General features: G+C 39.3%; 1 protein-coding gene across 2 annotated transcripts in view; it reads right to left on the bottom strand.

The window, feature by feature from the left end:
* Positions 1 to 21,288, bottom strand: part of Sema2a (Semaphorin 2a) — a 44,856-nt gene that overhangs the window by 9,782 nt on the left and 13,786 nt on the right. Inside the window, exons 1-4 of one of the 2 annotated variants that reach the window (XM_064687119.1) lie at positions 15,740 to 16,079; positions 3,079 to 3,166; positions 2,944 to 2,995; positions 336 to 404 (exon numbers count right to left, since the gene is read on the bottom strand). In XM_064687119.1, coding sequence (XP_064543189.1) covers positions 336 to 404; positions 2,944 to 2,995; positions 3,079 to 3,166; positions 15,740 to 15,893 — 363 coding nt within the window. In that variant the 5' untranslated portion in view covers positions 15,894 to 16,079. Of the gene's footprint in view, positions 1 to 335; positions 405 to 2,943; positions 2,996 to 3,078; positions 3,167 to 15,739; positions 16,080 to 21,288 lie in introns of those variants that run through there. The other variant, XM_064687118.1, reaches the window with a different exon arrangement.

Genomic DNA, 21,288 nt, shown 5'->3' with positions numbered 1-21,288 from the left:
CATTTCGCGTGCGCCCTCTAAAAAGAAATTGATTCAGCCCAGACGCTACTCAATGCACTCGTGTGTGTGTGTGTCTCCCTCTCTCTCTCTCTCTCTCTTTGTCTGTGTGTGTGTCCGTGTAATCAGTAAGTGCCGCCTCGATGCCACCATATGATATAAAAATCAATCAAAAGCTGAGCATGTAACATTGCAACTGCCATTCGCGATTCATGGAGAAGAAGGGCTGCCTAAGTATTGGCATAAATAGGTCCCATATAAATGCAATCGTCGGTGCATTGATTGAATTCCTTGCTTCAAGTTGTGTTTGATATAAATGCAAATGGTTATTGACTTACCTGACTCTTGCCCTTCGACACACAGCTGACCACATCGTCGCGGGTGGGCTCCAAGTTGATCACATCACGCTGGAAAAAGAACACACATCATTTGAATTAAATTAATTTTAGATAAATAAGCAGTTCTTGGTGTTAGTGTATAATTAATAAGAGATTTCAACAGGCAAGCTGACATGTTCATATCATGACCACATCGAACATGATGCAGAGAAGAGTATGAGTAAATATTTATTTATTATTAGGTTCCACATTCTCATTAGGAAACCATGTGAGATGAGATCATAAAGCATTCTTTAGGGAGTGAATAAATATTTCAGGGTTCGAAATGGATTCGAAAAGTTAAATGAAAGCAAAAACATTTAAGAAAACGAATAGCCTCGCTTTTAAGTTTCTCTTCTCATTCGAATACGCAACTTAATCAATTACAAACTCAATTGAATAAAAAGTGTAAATTGTGATTCAACGCCGAAACTGAAATTTTAATATAAACACATTTGTATGCAGTCTCAGGCAAAGACTTGGCTTCTCAGGCGAAAATGGTTACGCGTTTTCTTCTTCTTTTTTTTGGGTTACATTTTCTGGTGCCACGCATAAACTACAACTAGAAGCTGTCAGGCGGGGTTTGGGTGCATGAGGAAAAAAAGGCGACCAGCTTGGGCCAAGCTGCCTGTAGCATGCTTTCAAGCAAATTGATTTATAAATCACGTAATGTAACGAGCACATACGAAATATTTTCAAGCGAAATGCGCGCACGCACCTCACGGCACCACCCCGCCACAATGTGGGGGCACAGAGAGTCAGAGCGTCCACATAAAACCAAAATCATGTATTATTTAGTAAAATTTGCATTTGCCGCATAAAGCAGCCGCAGCGGCAGTAGCGCGCACCTTGCCACTCGCCCTCGGTAGGCACTACCAAATGATGCCCAGGGCGAACGCAGTTACTCGCACAGTGTGTGAAATAACACATAAAATATATTGACAGATGCCGGTTGGCAAACCTGGCTGACTGCTGGGCTGGATAAGTCGGTGGTGGGCAGGTACTGAGGTGCGGAGTTGGGCTTGTGCTCGGCTGTCTCGAAATGGCAGCAAAACGTGGCGTCTTTCGGTTTTATGATACGTTTGCGGCCAGGTTTCAGCTGCTGCAGGTGCAGGCAGGCGCGGCCACACAACGTTTCACTCATAAAACAAGCTTTTGTATGACATAAATTCATAAACAGCCTCCCACACACACATATACACTCCCTTGGCATGTGTATGCATATGTGTGTGTGTGTGTGCTGTCGACTTTCACGAATTTCGATAATTCGCAAGTTCGGCATTTATGGGGAAATTACTCAAACACACACACACACACACCTTTCGGATCACACAAATTGGCACTGAGCAAAAATGAAATATCAAATACTATTTTCCCTGCCATAATGAATAAACGAATATTATGTTGAATATAAAATAATAAAATCCTTATGAGCCTTTAAAAGTGATTTTCAGAGACCTTTATAAGAAATAAATAAAAAATCTAAAATATGATTAACCCATTTAGGAAACATTTGAATCTGCTCGCAATTAAATGAAAAGCGATAAGACTTGAATAAAAGCTTTGATTATCTCAGAAATAATGTGGCCAACTGGCAAAACACATTTAAAAACAAAACATTTTTTTAAATTATTAATTTAATGTTGCCCGAAAACTTCTTTTTAATATTTGATATGAAACACAACTAAAGGGCAAATAAAATGTATGCGCTGTTTTGTTATTTTCGCTCAGTGTACATAATTTATGCGGTACTCAGCCATTACCACGGCACGTGGAATCTGGGCCCGTGCATGGGCAAAACGAAAGGCCCATAATGCAGCCCCCAGAGCGCATATTAAATATGTTTTTTTTCGGCCCTTTTTGTTTTGTGTTGGCCTGTGAGGTGGACAGGGACACGTTTGCAGTCGGATTTGTTGGGGACTGAGTAACTAAAACAGATATTTTTCACTCGCTTACATCGGGGAATCGAAGATTTGTGGCTCGCATTTGATGCGCGCCTAAAAGGTGGCTTTGTTGCCCCCTCCCCCCGTGGCTGAGTGTTGACAGCGTCCGGCTATAAAAAAAAATACAGCTAAAAGGACGGGCTTAAGCCGTTTGGCAACTACACGCTAGTGTGCACACGCACACACACAAACACACCCAAATATATATATGCAAACACACATAGACAAATTTGTGCGGAAGGCGCGTAATGAATTTTTAAAACTGTGCCGCAGCGTGGCAAAGCTTGTTTCCCTAAAAGCGTGCTACACGTTTTATGTGCTCACTCGCTGGTTGTTAGATTTGTGGCCAGGGGAATTGTGCACAACAACAACGGCAACAATAACAACAACAACAACATAAACAACAGCAACCGTAACAACAATAGCAACATCCAGTAGACCACTCGACAAGCGAGCGAAACAAACGGAGCTCGTGGGAGCTTAGCCTAAAAGCAAATGCCAGGATTATATATACTTATTGTTATTGCCGTGCATAGTTGTTGTGCCCACTATTGTTGTTGTTGTTGCAGTTGTTGTTGTCGGTTTATTATAAATTAATACCTAGCAATAAATGTATTCATACTTACATCACAATACGAAGAGGATATATTTTGCAAATTCAAACGGAATACGCGATCCCTGCGAACAGTAAGTAGATAGAATTGGATTTTAGTTTGGTCGGCAGCTAAGAACCTGGGATTAGTTGGACGATGGATACTTACATGGCGCCCACATACAGCGAATCGCGCTCCTCGTTCAAGTGGAATGTGCGGTAGTAGAGTTTGCCGCATGTGAACTCGCGCACATGATCTGCAAGAAGCATAGAGAAAAGAACACCCATACATTATTGTAAATAGTTAGCATAGTTTATTCTCGTTCAATATTTAGACAACAAATTTTCTTAAGTGAGGCAGCAAATGCAAACCCACACTCAAACACGAATTGGAATTCGAGTCCCAACTACAAGATAGAGTCCCAGTCAGAGTCGGAAACGGAGTCGGAGTCAGAGACGGAGTTGGAGTCGAAGTCGAGGTCCGCACAAATGAGCGCCTGTCAACAAAGTTTATGCAGAGACATTGACAAAACGCAAACACAGTCCAAACAGTCCAGCCAGAACGTGGCAAGGGAGTGGGGCACAGGGGTTGAGTACGGCACAAAGGACAGCCACAGGCTGGCCACGCACACACATCCACACACAGATGTGGGCAAGGAGCGAGCGGGCAGACGGCGCCTGTGACTGAGATATCCCATTTCAATCAAATGACATTTTGACATTTCTCTCTTTGCCGGACACTATCGCCGGCGTTGGCAAATGTAGCCAAAGTGCAAGCTTTAAATGTTGTTTATTTACTTTTAACTTTGGCCAACACAAATACTCTGCACTCACACTAGCAAACACACACACACACACGCTTAGATGGCAAAAATGCAGTGAGTAGTGCGTTAAAGGCAAAAAAAAAAGAAAATAGAAAACTGCGCTTGCTTCGAGTGTAACCTAATATCTTATTTCAATTTATAAACTTTTATCAACTTCTTACGGTCTACTTTACCGTTAAAGTCAAAGTAAAGCATTGAAGTGATTAAACCTGAAAAAGTATAAGCGTATGTGAAAAACTAATGTTAAAAGTCAAACATTGAAATGATAGAAACTGAAAAAGTTGTTGCTGTGAGAAAAGTGTATAAAAAGTCAACAAATAGGTCTAGAAAATTAGTTCGAATTGTATAAACGAATATTAAAGCCCGCAAAAGTATGCTACAAAAACTAAGATATAAATATTCTTCAGAAAAGTCCCTCTCATATTTGCCGATAAATTAAATCTTCTACATAAAAACGATATGCGATATTTAATAGAAAATTGTAAGCTCTGGAATAGAGAAATGTGCAGAAATAATAAGCTGTGAAGTCAGACGTTTGGGGAGAATCTTTTCTGTTCTTAATCAAACGATTAGCCTGTCAAAACTATTATTTTTATAATTTTCTGCATTTAACTTCATTTTAATTATTAATTTAGATTCATTTTTCAGTTATGACTTCACAAAGGATAATCAATTCTGGTCTGTAAATTGATAGCAATATTGGAATTTGGAACAAGCCTGATTAATTTTATGTAAACATGTTTTTTTGTTTGCATACATGTGTGTGTGTGTGTGTGTGTACACTTATTATGATAATTTCATCGACGACACGCTGTCTGTGCGTTGTTTGCACTTTGGATGAAAGTGTGAGAGAGAGAGACAGACAGAGAGAGAAAACGCTGAGCACGCATTTACTTAATTAAACTAATTAATATTTGCTTAGAATGCCGGACGTTCTGCCCGCACAAACACACACACACACACACACACATTGCTCTTTAACATGCCTGTCAGCAAGTAAACTCTCAATCCCGATATCATGTCCAATTAATTTGCCGACATTTCTTACAATAATGCGCTCCGTTCTTGTTGTTGTTGTTGTTACTCATATGTCGTATGTGTATATATGTCAGCTGTCGCCCGAGTTGCACATGCATATTGCATTTAACTGTCACCTACAGCCCAGAAATTAATGCTGTCAAGTAGTACTTTATAAGCCTGTATGCTAATGAATTGTGAATTCGACTGCCAGAAAAGATGACCCGAAACAAGAGAGATCAGATTAAAAGCAGACATCGAATGCTTCCGAATTTGGCCGGTTTAATGACAAAAGCCAACACCAAAATGTATGTAAATCTCTATATGTATAAGTATATCGATGTATACAGTTAGTCATACGCACATATATATATACATATATGTATATATATATGTGCGTATGACTAACTCGCACGCAACAATGGCAAATGCAAATGCCCCCTGCCCATGTCATTGTCTACGTTTCCTTTGTAGCCCCCCCGCTCGAACCCTTCAGCCACAAGTACAGCTATTTTTGATTTCCGATTTAAAGTACATTTTGGACAAAAGCAAACACTGTAGTTTTTCCAGGCCAAAAGTAGCAGCGTCAATAAAGGCACAAAAAAAAAATATATATAGAAAAAGAAAAAGGAATCTGCGTCTTTTGTTTGCCAACGGGAAAACAACTACAAAAACAACAGTAGCTACAAGCATTGGCGACATATATAAATATATATATATACATGTGTGTGTGTGTGTGTGCGTGCGCTTTTGCATATATTGCGCACAATTCGGGTAAATGTCCTTGCCAAACCGGAAGTCGACTTGTATACGCTTGAATTGTTATTGTACCCGTACCTCGTATGTGTACTCGCATTTTGTTTGCCGCTCGCTGTCGAACTTTTTCCGCATTCTGTACTTGTTTTTTTTTTGAATTCTTTTACATATTTCTTTTTTCTTTAGTTAGTTGTTGGCCACATTTTGTTCTGGTGCCTTTAAGTCGATGGCTTTAAAATGCTTTTCACATTTTCTTTAAATCGGCTTCTTTGGCATTAAATTAATACTCCAAAAGCGTTTAACTATATACTAGAAGAGCTTTGAGGAGCATACAAGTGGTAACAATAGTTTCCAATTGTAGATTGCAAGTTGAGCTTTCATGGCAATCAAAGTCTTATGAAGTATTCATAAGAATTGATTGGGAAAATGTATCAGGTCAAATTGTAGTGTGTAAGTCGAGACTTGAACATCAAAGAAACCTTTATTGCATCGACCATTCCAGGATAATAAGTTTAAAATAAATAATAAATAACGTAAACTCAAAATGGGGGGCAGGCAACTCGATTCCAAGTTAATAGGTCTGGCAGCGCCACCAAGCTTAAGGGGTTTAAATGTATTTAATTAAATTATTTCATATAACATTTGAGTTCAAGATTACAATTGAACCGAACATTGTCGCAAGTATTGCGAACTTTTCAACAAGAAGCAAAGCTAAAGAATTCTGTACCAACTGTACATACCGCATTCTGGCAACGCCAGATCAGGAAATTGTTGCTGGAGTGTTGCCACCTTTTTAGCAAGTAGCAAAGCTAAAGAATTCTGTACCAACTGTACTAAGCGAACTCTGGCAACGCTCGATCAACTGAGTGTTGCCCTATCTATGCAGTGAATAATTTGTAAATTCTGCTAGACCAAAAGTTATTTTGGGATTGGCCACTTTTTATTTAGTTGCCTACTTTGAGGCGCCTTTGGGCTTAATCTCAGCAAAACAATATCATAAAACCGCAAAACCATTTAGCAAAAATATGAGCAAATATATGCATATACATATTAATTGGCTGTCTCAATATTGTAGCAATACTCGTAAGATTTGTAGTTAAATTTATGCGCGCAAAAACTGTAATACTTTATGGGGCTTATTAGGGAAAACAGCTTTCCAATCTGCGGCATATTTACGATGGCAATTGCTACAACATATTTGCTAGTTCCATTTCAAGTCTACAATTGTCTCGCACAGCATTAAGGCACGCATTCATGGCGAAGAAGTCTATAAAAATATTATACATTTATGGCCATAAAAGAGCTCGGCTGATAGGCAGCTGCTCTGCAATGTTTATTCACATGCAGAGCGGCGACAGCATAAATTGTTATGAGTGCTGCGGAAGCCGATGGCTGGCGTCTGCTCTGATGCCTGTTTCCAGCTTCTGCCCTTTGCCTACGAATGATAATAAATTGCAAATTGAACGGAAGCTAATCGCAGGCATATTGTTGAGGACGCCGGAAGGTCGCCAAGCTTGTACAGAAAATTATCAGCTGGCAGCTGCCACAAAATATTGTGTTTGCATTTAAATGCGGCAAGTATATAACATATTGTGCGTGGCAGTTGCAGATGCAGGTGTTGCATGCGACAATCGAGCATTTCAGCCATCTGAAGGGCCATCAAATTCGTTGGGTTGGGGTAGCACACATTTAGCCCAAAAGCTGTCGTAAATGTGTTTTACTGAGCAACCTTCTCAAACTTGCCATTCCAGAAGACGTCTGCTTTATTTGCTTTTAATCCAAGTCCAATCAAAATCAAATTGCATTTACGAGCTGGCTTTCAAAGCGCGCAATTTTATGGAAGTCAAACGATTTTACTCGCTCGCATTTTCTTTTTTTTTTTTAGCCAAGGGAAACGCTTTCGGCTTTCGGGCGGGTTGTTGTTTTTTTTATTATGGACATACAGTGCTTAAGCGAGTACGTAGCAGCCATACATATGCGAGGGTATTTATGACTCCATATATGTCAATAATTTTTATGCGCTTCATAAATATGCGTGTGTCTTTACGACCGCCTGGCAGTTGAATCAATTTCTTTAGCTACCCTCGAGAATGACAGAAATGCCATTTTCAAAAACGTTATTATCGAATCAAATACAAAAAGAATAATGAGAGAGTCAAATGCAGTAAACATATTGCGAATTTGTCTCCTGCACCGCAGGCTAACATGCCACAGACATGTCACAGGGCACACACACACACACCCACACACACACTCACACTTGGAGCAGCCCTTGGTGACAGGAGAGTTTCCTTTGAAATGTTACTGTTACCTCCGGGTCTAAAGGGCCTCATAGATGCCACAAGCAGCGACCAACCCAAAACATTCGCCTGCCAACTTGATGTCGGTTATCATCGGGAGAGGCATGTAAAATAGTTGATAGGAATGTGTGGAAATTGAAAACATTGAAATTGAGATTTAACGTGCAGTTAACTTGCTTTCTATGGCAGTGTTTGATCATTTTTAAATTAACAAATTAGGCAGAGGTGTACAGACTTTTAAGGAATAAATAAGTAGGCAGAAGTGTACAGACTGTAAAGGAATAAATAATTTAAGTACGTTTGGCTAGAGGTTCACAAAGATGTTCTTATAAATAAAGCCCCAAACATACGAGTTATAAAGTAGGTATATAAAAAATGAAAATTCCCTGCAAACCTGTTAAATAAATCCCTAATCTCACGCATGGCGAGTGGTTTCTCTTTATACTTTAAGTAAATGTTTTAGATTAGAGATTTGGGAATTAGAGATTCATATTTGAGTGATGATATGATTCCCGCAAATTCTGGCAAATATCTCCAGCCTTTTGGGCGTGTGGGACTAACAAAATTAAAGTTAAATTAGCTTTATGTGCGAAGCTGCACATTTGCTCAACTAATTAAAGTTTTCTTAGAAACTTGCGAGCTGTTTGTCATTTATCATTTCATATATCTTGCGATGAACTGTTCAGAATGCAGACATTTTAAAATATTTTCCGTCTCTAATCTCTGTTGACTACGCATGTATGTAAATTTCCCATTATTTTGCTGGCTAATTATGAGCAATGGCTTCCACTTCCTGCTGCGCTTGTCGGCAACTCTTTCTCTGTTTGAGTTGGGTGTGTGTTGTATGTGAGTGTGTGTGTTGTGTGTGTGTTGTGTGTGCACTACGTCAGCATAAAGCACTCGAAAACTGTCTAGACGTCTGATGTCTAGGCGTGTTGTTATCCACACTTGTGCGCTGATTCGTGGCCTGCGGCCCCTGAGGAGCAACTTGCCAGTTGCCAGTTGCCGATGAGCGACCCGCTTTCAAGTGGTTGCCATTTCATTTGCCAAGAAATTGCATGTAAAAATAATTAAAATGCAGCACCGACTTGGCTCATGTGTATCAATACACACAGATAGTCGTCTGCAGAGAATTTGTCTAAGATTAAGTTCGAACAGACCCAAATCAAGTATTTGCAATTAATGTAAAAAAAGGTTAAAGAAAGATAAGAACAATCGTAAAAAGGTATTTTATACAGAAGAATAAACAAACTTCAATAGTTTATTATATAATTTATATTATTTCTTGCTTCTCTATTGAATCGGAATAATTATGGAAATGTGTTCGAACTGAGCTCAAATTATAAAATTGCTGATCTTTAAGCTCTTATCTTTTGTTTGCCTTAACTGAATATCAAATTTCTCATCAATATTGCAAATGCAGCGCATTAAAGCTGCTGCAGAGTCAGTTTGCTGCTGGAGTACGAAACATTTTCAACTCTATTTAGTTCATTTTATGAAGAGGGCGGACAGCGGGCAGGCAAGCAGCAGTTGAGTTCATTTTGTTGCCAAATAGCAAATGCAAAAACAGTGCTCATAAAAAGCAGCATCACTACCAACAACAAAAGCAACAACGGCAACAACAGAGAGGAGCTGAAAGAGCCTGGCATTTATGCGCTTTGCTGCTGGCAGGACACTGAGTAGTGCAGACCCCCGAAAAGCAGGCAACAAAAACGCAACAAATGCGGCAACCGTTTCATTTTTGGTGTTTTGCGAGCTTTGGCAATGGCAACTTCATTTGATGAGCCTGCAGCATGGACCCCGAGGCCAGAGAGACAGAGAGAGAGAGAGAGAAGAGCATAGAGCACATGTGTGCTGGTTTTTGTGGCTACCAGAGCTTGCTCGTATGTGTGTCCATTTGGAGCGTCATAAACGAGGACAAGCTATTTGAAGTTTTTTGTTGCAACAGCTAAGCCAGGGCGAGGGGCATGGCGGGCTGGCTGGTTTGGGGCACAACTCATGGTCTACCTTCAGTCAGTGGAACATAAACATTTTGCGGTGCGCTTAATTTCGCATGCATTCGCCGAGTGGCAAAATGACGCTGCAGAGTGAGCACTTAAGAGCCAAAGAGAGCAACCAAATGCGGCTGATATGTTGCGTACTTCTATATAATGTTGCCTAAATGCGAGTCTTGCATAATTAAGATCTAGCACAATAAGTACTCCTGGCAAGGCAGCCGGCAGCCGGGTCAGATCGACAACAAAACGAGCCGGATTTGATTAACAATGCAAACGGTAAGGCTTGGTAAATTTCTGCACGTTTACTAAATCAATTATGTCGTAATGAAATTCAATTAAAGTGGGCAAAACTAATGCATGCACGTTCGTCTGGCATGCATGTATTTATAACTCTTTCGATTCCGTCCTGTCAAAATTACAAATGCAAATTAGCATTAAGTGACTTGTTTGTCCTCTCTCTCTCTGTGGCAGTCTCGTTGTGTAATTACTTGCACAAATTTCATTTGGCATTTAGTTTAAATAATTGAGTTATGCTAACGACTGGCGACACACACACACACACACACATGGCTATAACTGGGCCAACTTGGTCTGGGCTAAGATCCCTGGGCTCTCTCTTTTGTTTTATGTATGCGACACTGATTGCATTTTACATTGCATAATTACTTTTGTCAGCTACATGTTGCATGCTACTCGCAATTGCAATCAACTGTTATGCACTTAATAGATTCTCGCTTGCCGGGCCAGGCGACAAATACACAGCTCTACTGATAAGCCCCATTTGCTTCCATCTTCATCTGGCCCGCCGCTTTAATCAGCCACAAGCGGAACGCTCGAGCAGTCGGTCGAGTTTATCAATCAAATGTTATACAACTTTGGCAAGCGCATTCATTCTAAAAACTTTTCAGCTTAATGATTTGTAAATATGAACAGAGAACAAGCGAGCAAAAGAAATACGACAACAAGCCGAACTGTAGATACCCTTATGTAAAGAAAGAAGAATATAAAGAATATATAAAAAAAATATATATAATGTGAACCACAAATATTTATTTGGCGTATAAATATTCAACATCTTAAAAGTTATTATCATTGATTGCTATCAAGAGGATAAATTTACCAGGCGAATAAATTCCTTTGCATTCTCTTATATTCATTGCAAGCTGTACTTAAATACAGACAGCTGTTTTTGTTTTGGCGTTGCCAGATCTATAGCATGGCCATCAAGATGGCAGCACTGCCATATTCATTCTACATTTTTGCAATTCAGATAAAGTTCTTGGCAACTTTTTCCAAGCAAATGCAGCCATTACTAACATGACAAAGTACTTTTTTCAGTTGGCAATGCATTTTTTGTTAACTTTTGACACTCGATTTGTCACTGATTGATTTTCTTTGGCCTTTCATATCGTTCATGATGACATAGTTGTGATGCCCACATTAGCAGCAGCTGGCGATGACAATGAGCTGTTCAGCTGTTGAAAGGAAGTTGGACGGAAGTATGTAGCAAGTGGCAAGTACTTGTCGTACTAGTTGCAACTACTTATTTCGCACATAAATTCTGCGTCAAAGTTGTTGCAAAGAAACGTGATTTTGCTGTCGCTTAAAACTTGTACAGAGCGAACTTTAAAACATACTTTTAATGATGACTTCTGTGTCCTTTCTTGGCTAGCTAACATTATTAATTTTAGCGTCAGGTGTTCGTTCGGATTGAAACTCAATTTTGTGAGCTGTGCTGCAAAGTTTGCGTTAACACACTTTGGGCCGGACTGAATACAGCAAAGAGGCTGATCAAAGTGAAACTGGGACACACACACACAGAGAGAGAGAGAGTCACACACACAGTTAGTGCTTCCCCTGGCTACCTCAGCTGCTGCCAACAGCTTTTGCGCTGTGCGTTCTCAGCTTTTGAGCTAACAGCTTTTGACATTGCATTAACGCCAGTTGGGAACGCGTCGCTGCTTTGCCCGCTTGTCAGCCGCAACAGCGGCAACTACAACAGCTACAACAACAATCAGTATGACGAGGGGCAACGCCTGCACACTTCGTTACTCAATTTGTGGCAAGGAACTTTCATTATGTGCCCTGTGTAACATGTGACTCTCATAAAAGTCGACCCCTGCCACACACACACACACACACACAAACAGGCACACAAAAGCTTAAGCACTTAAATGAAAACGTGTCACTGAGTTTTAATTGCGCGAGCATCAACACAAATACAAAGACAGATATACACACACACACACAGATGTGTGTACTATAGAAACCTACAGAGCCTTGTGCTGGTCGTAGTTGTTGCTTTTATGTGAGTTTTGTGCGTGGTCAGTGTTTGGATAACGCCTACGTTGTTCAGCTTATCACATTCGTTTTATGGGTCAAGCATTCGTTCGAGACACAGTTTGAGATGCACACGCAAGCCAATGCATGTCAAACTTTGCGGCTTTACTTATGCTATCGGTTTTGCTTTATATGAACAGTCTCCATATTTTCCTTAAATTGTTCTAACAAAAATTAACTGAATTTTTATGGCAAATAATGAAAAAGACCGTCTGTAAGTAAAGGTTAAGTCTGCATCTGTAAATCAGTTAACACATTAACCAACACTGTCGTTCAGTGTGTCCACACATTGAAACAATAAGAGAACAATGTGCACATAATAAACTGTTTTTTTTTGTTTATATTTCAGTTGAAATCGATTACCGTTTGTCGGCAAAAACTTTACAAAATTGCAGACGACTATTTATTTTCTGATCGAACTCTATTTACGGAAAGGGCAATAGTCAGTGTTCGAAAGAACTAGTTCAAACGGCGCCAAATACATTCGCTGTATTCGTCTACAAAATTATTGTAGAGTAGATTGTTCCCACTCTGAGAAGTTAAGATAAGTGCCACAGCGAACTGAGCTCGTGTGGCACGGCCTGCTACCTGGCAGACACCTTTTTGTCTGTTTTCCGACTACCTAATGAAGTCATTCTAACAATAATGAACAACTTGACGCGCAACACAGCGGGGCGTGGCGGAGCCAAAAAGCGGAAAGAAAAAACAAAGGGCAAAAGACATTGACGGGCCATATAGAGGCAACTCTCTCAGGCAGATGGGCTGGCGGAGCTGTTGAATTTAAAAATAAAGACGCGAAGCATCTGCCGCTGCGCTGAGTCAACAAATGAGCCAACGACATGAGGAAGTGCAGGGAGGAGAGCGGAGGTGCAGCGGCGCGTTGCGGGAAAAATAGGTGGAATTGTGCATGAGTTTGGTACATTTGGGACTTGGCCAGCTGGGGCATAGCCTGGCATAAATTGTGATCAAATTCGAATGCAATTAATTTCGTTAAATCAATAAAAATAACAATTTTTCATTGCATGTGGCAAAACAGAAACCAAGAAACGTTATTCGCCCATGAAAATTTATAGTTGACATTTTATGTTGTATAGTTTTAGCTTTTTGTGGCTTTGCTCTTAATTTATGGCTTAAAACACGCCCCCAGCCAAATTAAATACACACAAACACACACACGCACACAAGGGAATACACTGAAAAAAAGCGAGCTTCATTGTAATTATGCCGAGCCAGCACGTTCCTTTAAATATATAACATAATACAGACTGAAATATAACAAGAGAAAATATGCTTAAAGCTTGCAGAACTCTAAAAGGGACTTTCATTATTATCTTAAATGATCTTGAACTTAGATTAGATTTGATAAAATCTTTTACTGAATATAATATAATTATACTCGAATCAAGAGTAGAAAAATCGAGTACTTTTTGTACTTGAAATTATTCGGTGCGATTTCACCCAAAGTAAGTTGAAGAACACTTAATTTATCCAAATCGTTGTCGTTGTTTTTTTGTCTGTGTACGAGTATCTGAAGCAGCTGCTGCATTTTTGAGGGAAGCGAGCGACGTGCATATGGCCAGTCAATAGAGTGTGCAGGACGAGAACAGGACACTCCGGAGTGCACGGACACCTATGCATTCTGTTAAAAGTATGCGCAAACAACTTGAGCGTTTCTTTAATCGCCTCACGTTTCTGCTACAAGTGCTTAGCCGGCGAGTTTACTACAATATGCGTCAACAACAACAACAACAAGAACAACAACTAGAAAAACTATAGCAACTCCTTGTTGTTGCCGTTTGCTGGTTGCTTTCGCTTTAGCCGGCACGTGAACTTTTATGCTGCGGTTATAGCTGACGCTGCCAGCCGTGTGTTGCATGCCACACACACACACACATACATTAATACAGATACAATAACCGCCCATTGGCCCCCATTGGGCAGCATCTTTGAACGTGAACTATTAGAAAATGTTTACTGGACATGTACATGCAACATGGAGCTGCCACTGCCACTCTGCCCCCGCGTGTCTCCTCGTTCGTACGCAGCAAAAATGTTGGCAAGAGAATAGAAAGAAATTTAAAAGACTATGGAAAGATGTGCCAATCAACTGTTTATACAAAATATTTACTAGGGATTTAAATATGTGCATGGAGAGAAATTCTCAAGGAAAAAGCAGTGCGATAATCCTTAAAGAACACTTTGTAGAACCTGCTACATCCTTATAGATGGAGTTGTGTATTCTAGATGAATATTGAATTAACCAAGTACAACAATCTAAGTTGTTGAAAATTAAGAGAATCTTGTAGCTACAGACTCGAATGTTAATGTAAAAGAAGAGAGTTAATGTTAAGTTTACATGAATAAAGCTGTTAAACATAACAGAAATTAAAAATGACAAAGAAGCTATCTGACATGATGGGAATGTGGCCCAGATAAAACCGATTTTAATCATCATTTTTGACTGAATGTTATATAACCGTTAATTTAAACATGGAACATATAAACGACAAGAGAGATCCATAATTAAAATACATATATGCATTTAATGGCAAATTGCCTTAGCTCCAAGGAAATATTGTTTAATTTATGGCATAAGCATTTTAAAAAAATTCAATTTCGCCGACAATATGATTAATGAATAGATTTTTGGTTTAAATTTGGTCAACAACTGGCTTTCGAGCAGCATAGACAGCGGCTTCCCAAGCCATTCGGATTTTGGTTAATGTAAATGACTCAATAAAGCGCCTGGAAGCGAATCATAATTTAACCGGTTTTTCAATCAGGTGGCAAAGTTATTTCTTTGTCTGAATGAAATTATGGTACAGGCAAAAAAGAAATATATAAAAGTATTAAAGCTTTTCGTAGCGGGGGGCTTTGAACTCTGAGAGGCGGATTTAGCTACTATTGGGTTCATTATTGCAGCTCTATAGGATTTTTTCTTCCACATAAAGCATTAATAATTGCAGCTAGTTAAATGCATTGTGTGGATTTACTTGGGTATTTGTACAAAGCTGAAAAATGTATGTGTTTTCGTAGGCATGCATATGAATAACATTGGGCCGCGATATTAATATGCAAATGATGCTGCTGTAAAAATGATATACAAAATAAATATTAAATAAATAAAAAGGACAATAACATATTAAAAAGTAGTCAATGCAATATAAAAAAAGAAAATATATTTACAAAAAAATTCCCCTTGCAATAATGACAAAAACGTGCTGAATTAATATCGCCACCAATAAGATAAATAACAAAAGCAATATTGTGGCAAATAAATTACAATTACTTTTTATTTTATTTATTTCTTTTTTTTTTAAGTTTTTTTGTTTGCGTGTAAATTGAAAAATAATATCAATACCCAGAGTGCAGATTAAATATTATTTATGCTATTTTAAAAATGCTCTCAAGCGCAGTTCTCATAAATAAACAATTAAGAATTAGCAAAACTGTTGACTGAGCAGAAACAAAAACATAAAAACGAGAAACAATTACAATTAATCGTTTCAGAAAACCCGCAAATAGCATTTAAATGTTATCTGTTTCACTGTACAGTTATACGCTTATCAGTTCGCAAATCTGCGGAATTAGTTTACCTCGTTTGTGCCGCGCATAATTCGACTGTTCATTGCCGGAGCAGCAGGGTTGCTCGTAGTAGAAGTTCCACGTGTTTTCGTAGTCGCCAGCAATTTGTTGGGCTCCGCATGCCAGCAACAGCAGCAGCAGCAAAGGAATCAATTGCAGTTGCATTCTGGATTTTCAGTCTTGTTTTTGTTTTCGGGCGTGGGCACACTGCGCTGCCCAAACCTCAATTGGATTACAGTTGTTTTTTTTTATTGCAGCCGACAGACACACGACACACACACACACTCGCACACATGCAGAAAGAGTGCTTGTTGTTGGAACTGGCAACCGCTGGCAATTTACTTGCCAAGCCGCACAGAAAAAATGTCCTTTTTAAATAACTGTTAACACATTTAAGTTGTATTATTTTTAATGGTCACGAAATATTTGTACACTTGCACTGCAATTGCGATGAAATTGAATTTGCAGCAGCAGCAAATGGATTTTAAATAATTTCTTTTTGCAATGCCCGGTAACAATTTCGTTTTGATTAATTATAAATGCACACATACACACATAGTTTGCATTTTTACAGTTTCACAGTTTTACAGTTTGGCGCGTTGGTTTGCATTCAATTTACGAGGCATTTAGCACTCAACAATTGATGAAACATAAAATAAAAGAAGCTACACAACATAAAAATAAAATACCAGGCGACAAACTGGTTTCAGCTGTGGTACCCACGCATCTGCAGCAACAACAAGACCAACAACCACAAAGAGCAGGCCGACAAATTCTTGAACATTTCCGCCAAGCGATCGGACAAGTGCGAGCGAGAGCTCGTTATGTGTGAGCGGTGTAACATGTAAACAAGCTGCTGCGCAAGGTTGCCAGAGCGACGGCGCACGGCGCTTTTTTTAATTGTGCAGATTATTTCAAGTTGGAATTAATATACTTATAGAAAAACAAATAACACATTTATCCAGCTATTACACATTAATTATTTATCAGCCGATTCATTTAATATAAAAACATCTGTTGCGTATATGCATCGCGATTTATGACTCTGGCAGCTCAGATTTACTTGCAGTAAATGCATATACATATGTGTGTGCGTGCGAACACATACATATGTACATACATAGGTCAAGATGCATACACACTGAAATGCCTACATGAAAAATCGAACGGAATGTATAAAAATTTGTTTAACAATGCATTGTATGTATGTGATGCACTTTAATTTTTCATTGATTGGGCGATTGTATTACAATTGGTCAGCAGCCGATTGCCTTTTTGATTAACACAAATATACAATAAAGAAAACCAAACAAATGGAGAACGCGCACTAAACGAAAAGACAACAACAAGATCACTGGTTGCGTCGCCGACTGGTGTGACCAAACTTGCTAAAGGCCATAATGTGTATATTTAAAATGCAGTCAAAAGATAATATACTAGAACATGCTTTGGCATGTTGTTAGCAGACAAAAGCTAGTTGATGTGACATTTACGTTACTTTTTGAATTATTTCAAGTTGAATGCAAACATAGGAAAACTTATTTAGATATGAATTTTAATTACTATATTTTTGAAAATTGTTATTTAAGTATTGCAAATGTTATGGGGCAGACAGTCCAAATCAATATTTATATTTAGATGTTTGTATCGATAGGAGTCTTAGGTGTTTCGAATTGTAGAAATCTTAACTTCGTAAGCAATTTATAAACTTTGCAAGAAATGGAGTAAATAACAACAATTGATATTATACATTTGCAATTTAAAATAGGGTAAACAATTTGGAGCTTTCCTTTTGTGATTTAACATTGAATTGATTTTCGGAATTTGCCGCAGAGTTTTTGGTATTTGTTGGATTCCCCTTGCTCGATTTGCGCCATTTGGCCACAAATGAAAGCCTAAAAAGCAACAAAATGCGGCCGGCCAGCGCATAATTCCCAGACGGGGTGGTCCATTGGAATTTTACGGGGACACCTTTCACAGAATCTCGGCGGGCAGACTGCAGCGTGGAGAACAAATGGCCACTCGGCAAATTTGAAAGTGTTTGTACGAAGGGGCTGCTAGGAGAGAGAGAGGGGGGTGGGGCCTGGAACACGTTCTAACACGTTTGCTAGACAAAATTGTTTCAAAACGAACGAGAAGTATGCAAAAATTGCAGCACGCGCCGTCGTCTGGTTGATTTTCTCATTGCATTTGCAGTTTCAATTTTGGAATGCAAACTCGTGCAGAAGCGTCCACGCTGTGTGTGTGCGAGTGTGTGTGTGAGGCTCGGCCATTTTAAAGAGTCTGTACTTCTGTCTCGTTTATTGTCTGTCTGTGTGTGCGTGTGCTTAATGCTCGGTGCTCAAAGTGTGATTATTTTAAATGCTGCCAACGACGCCGGCGACATAACAATTTTGAATGGAGCTCAAAATAAAAGTCATTTTGTTAAGCAGACAAACGCTCTGAAAGCAAAACGCTGCTTCACCTGTGCAGACACATACACACACACAGCAAATGCATTGTTGTTGTTGTCTGGTCTGGTCTGTTCTGCTGGCGACGTTGCCAGACATTTGCGGCTGCTTTTGCCGTTGTTTCTGGTTTTCGTTGCATACCTTTGGGCGGCAATTAAAAACAGTTTGGCAGTCACAGTTGCTGCAATTGAATATCTTGTGGCGCCACAAAGTAAACGAGTGCCGCTTGTTAAATAAGTACAGCTGCTCAAAAAGGGCGCAGAATTACCAAAAATACTCATATATATGTATATATGCACACACACGCACACGCACGAACAGACTCAGACACACAAATACATATATATTTAATTAAAAGCCAAGTCGTTTATGTTTTCATTTTTGCCAAGTGCCTCTTTTATGCTCAGTGCGTGTGTGTACGAGTGTGTGTGTGTGTTATTTAATACAATCTGCAATTGTCAATGGAACTAGCCTGAGCTTCTGTCTGTCTGTCTGTCACTCAGTCTGTCTGTCCGTTCGTCTCTCTGTCTTTCTCTCTGCTTGTCTGTTTGCCTGCTAATGAGTTTTCGCAGCGTCGCCTCGCCTCATTATGCCGCATGCAACGTGTTTGTCTCTCTGCCTCTTGCCATGATACTGTTGAAAATTTTGATACATATAACACACACACACACACACACCCACGCACACATTCACAGATAGTCACTCATTTTGAAAGCAGCTTTGATGTCGTATCCCTTTTTCTTCCTTTAAAATACAGTTGTTTTTTTTTTTTGGTATTTTTTGGTAGCTTTTCAAGTGCAGCAGTTATCATTGTTGTTGTTGTTGTTCTTGTTGTTGTTTTTCTTGTCGTTGTCATTTGTTTTCGCATACAGTAGCAAAACGTTTCTTTACACAATGTCAACTTTCAACAAAGGACTTTAATTAAGTCCTTAATGACAGCTTAATTTAGCGCACTTTGGGCACACTGTGTGCGCTTTGACACGTACCCGAAAACAAAGATACATGGCAACTCCAACCTCTTGCTATCTCCCTCTCTCTCGCTCTCTTTGCCTGGACTCTGTTGTTGTTAGTTTCTGTGCATAATTTACATGACCGTTTAATACCCTCTAAGCTGCTGAAATGGCATTTTGATGATATCAAATAAAAACATAGAAAACTTGCTGCTTGACCAACATTGTTGTTGCTGCTGTTGTTGTTGCTGTTGTTGTTATTATTATTATTATTGTGCGCTGCGGTCACTCAAGCTGTCAGCGGCGAGGCAACTTTTGTGCATTATATGAAAAAAGAAAAAAGTTGCACAAATAACCAAACAACAACAAAGACAACTACATCAAAAAACAGCGATAAAAACCATTTGTAGTGTTTGTCGCTGTTCTCGTTGTCGTTGTTGTTGTCGTTGTTGTCGTGTCTTTGTTATTGTTGTGCCAAGTTGGCTTACTCAAGTTACTTACAAAGATTTCAATGCACTTTACTCCGCAACTTGTTCGCGCAGCAAAAAGAAAACCTGACCAGCAACAACAACAACAACAACGACAACAATTTGACTTCTGCAAACTGTCAGAGCAAGCAAATGGCACTAAATATTAAGTTTGCCTTTTGCAACTTGACCAGAAAGAAGAAGAAACCTAAACTGCTGGGCAGGGCACAACTTGGCCGGCTCCAAAACTAATGAAAGCTTTCTGTGTGTGCGTGTGTGTGTGTGTTCTGGTGTTGCCAAAGTTTTTGCCTTTTGGCTCGAACCACAGAATTTCAACTGAGCTACAAACTACGCTCCGTGCGGCACTTATTTCAAGTTCAATTAATTTTAAGTGCGGCGGCCATTCTGTTGCACATGTGTTGTTGTTGTTGTCGATGTTGTTGTTGTCGTTGTTGTTGTTGTTGCTGCGGTTTCTTGCTTGTTTGTTTACTTGGGTTTTTACCTCAACTTGAGCCAGACATGCAATGTCAGCGCCTGTATTTATGCTATAAATAATGCAACATGTTTTGCATAATGACAACTTACGGCCAAATACATCGAATCAAATAAACGCGTGTACTATATATATATATATATATGTATATACTTAAACTTATTCAACCGCAACACAAGACTTGCCTCTAATTGCATGCTGCACATACCCTGTGCGTGTGCCTTGCATACCTCAAAAACGCCGGGTATGCTATAATACATGCAATCCTTCAAATTAGCAAGTACAGTGAATGGGCTGCATGTTTAGATAATAACTGTTTATATTTGATTAATTATTTAGAAGCGGGCAGCAACAAGGAGTGGCCGTTGTGCCTGAGGGCCGCGAGGACACACAAAACATGAATAGCTTTGTACAACTCCATTTTTTCATCTTGATATTGAAATCAGACGCCATCGAATGCGATCTCCGCCTAATAAAGGTCGGAGATTAGATCAACTTATTCAGCAGCTGCGGTCACCGAGTCCTGGTTGACCCCACAAAAGAGAAGCGTCCCCAAAGGTTACGCCTCTGCGACATGCGTACGAATCATTTGAGAGCCTTGTATTATTGGGCATGTCCTCAATCCTCTTCATTGTGAATGCCCCTCAATGTAAATACCATATAAGCTACAATATTGTAACTATACCCTTATATCACATAGATCAGACGATGCTGCTCGATTCCAGCGCATTATAAAACAAACCTCAGACTCAAACTGATTTCTTATAAGTTTCTTATAGTTTCTTTCTTGTACAATTTCCCATGCTGAACCTTAAATCGTGGGATTGTGCACAGGTAGTAGGGACATTTTGTGCAGATTTCAGATTCCTATTTCTGCTTTGATTCAATTTTTATAACTCAAGTAATACACGATATTTATTTCTATTTAAATTAGAATTACATTTTTATTTTCTCTTGTTCTTATCTCTCCCCCTTTCTATCTCTCTCTTTCTCTCTCTCTCTCTCTCTCGCTCTCTCTCTCTCTCTGCAAATTTTCCCAATCAATCTTTTATTTGTCGTCCCTCATTCAATCCCAATCCCTCACAGGCCGTCCCTTGTTCTCTGTAAGCAGCCTTTCTATGCGATTTTCACTATCTGAAGTAATGGTGCAGATATTATTATTATTATTATTCAAGTATATCATCAAGTATATAATTATTT

This window comes from Drosophila montana, unplaced genomic scaffold (genome assembly GCF_035044405.1).
Source record: "Drosophila montana isolate Dmon_TW-CO22-7 unplaced genomic scaffold, ASM3504440v1 contig_3200_1, whole genome shotgun sequence".
Lineage (NCBI taxonomy): Eukaryota > Metazoa > Arthropoda > Insecta > Diptera > Drosophilidae > Drosophila > Drosophila montana.
Note: the sequence above shows the minus strand (reverse complement) of the source record. Positions and strands in the feature narration are given on the sequence as shown.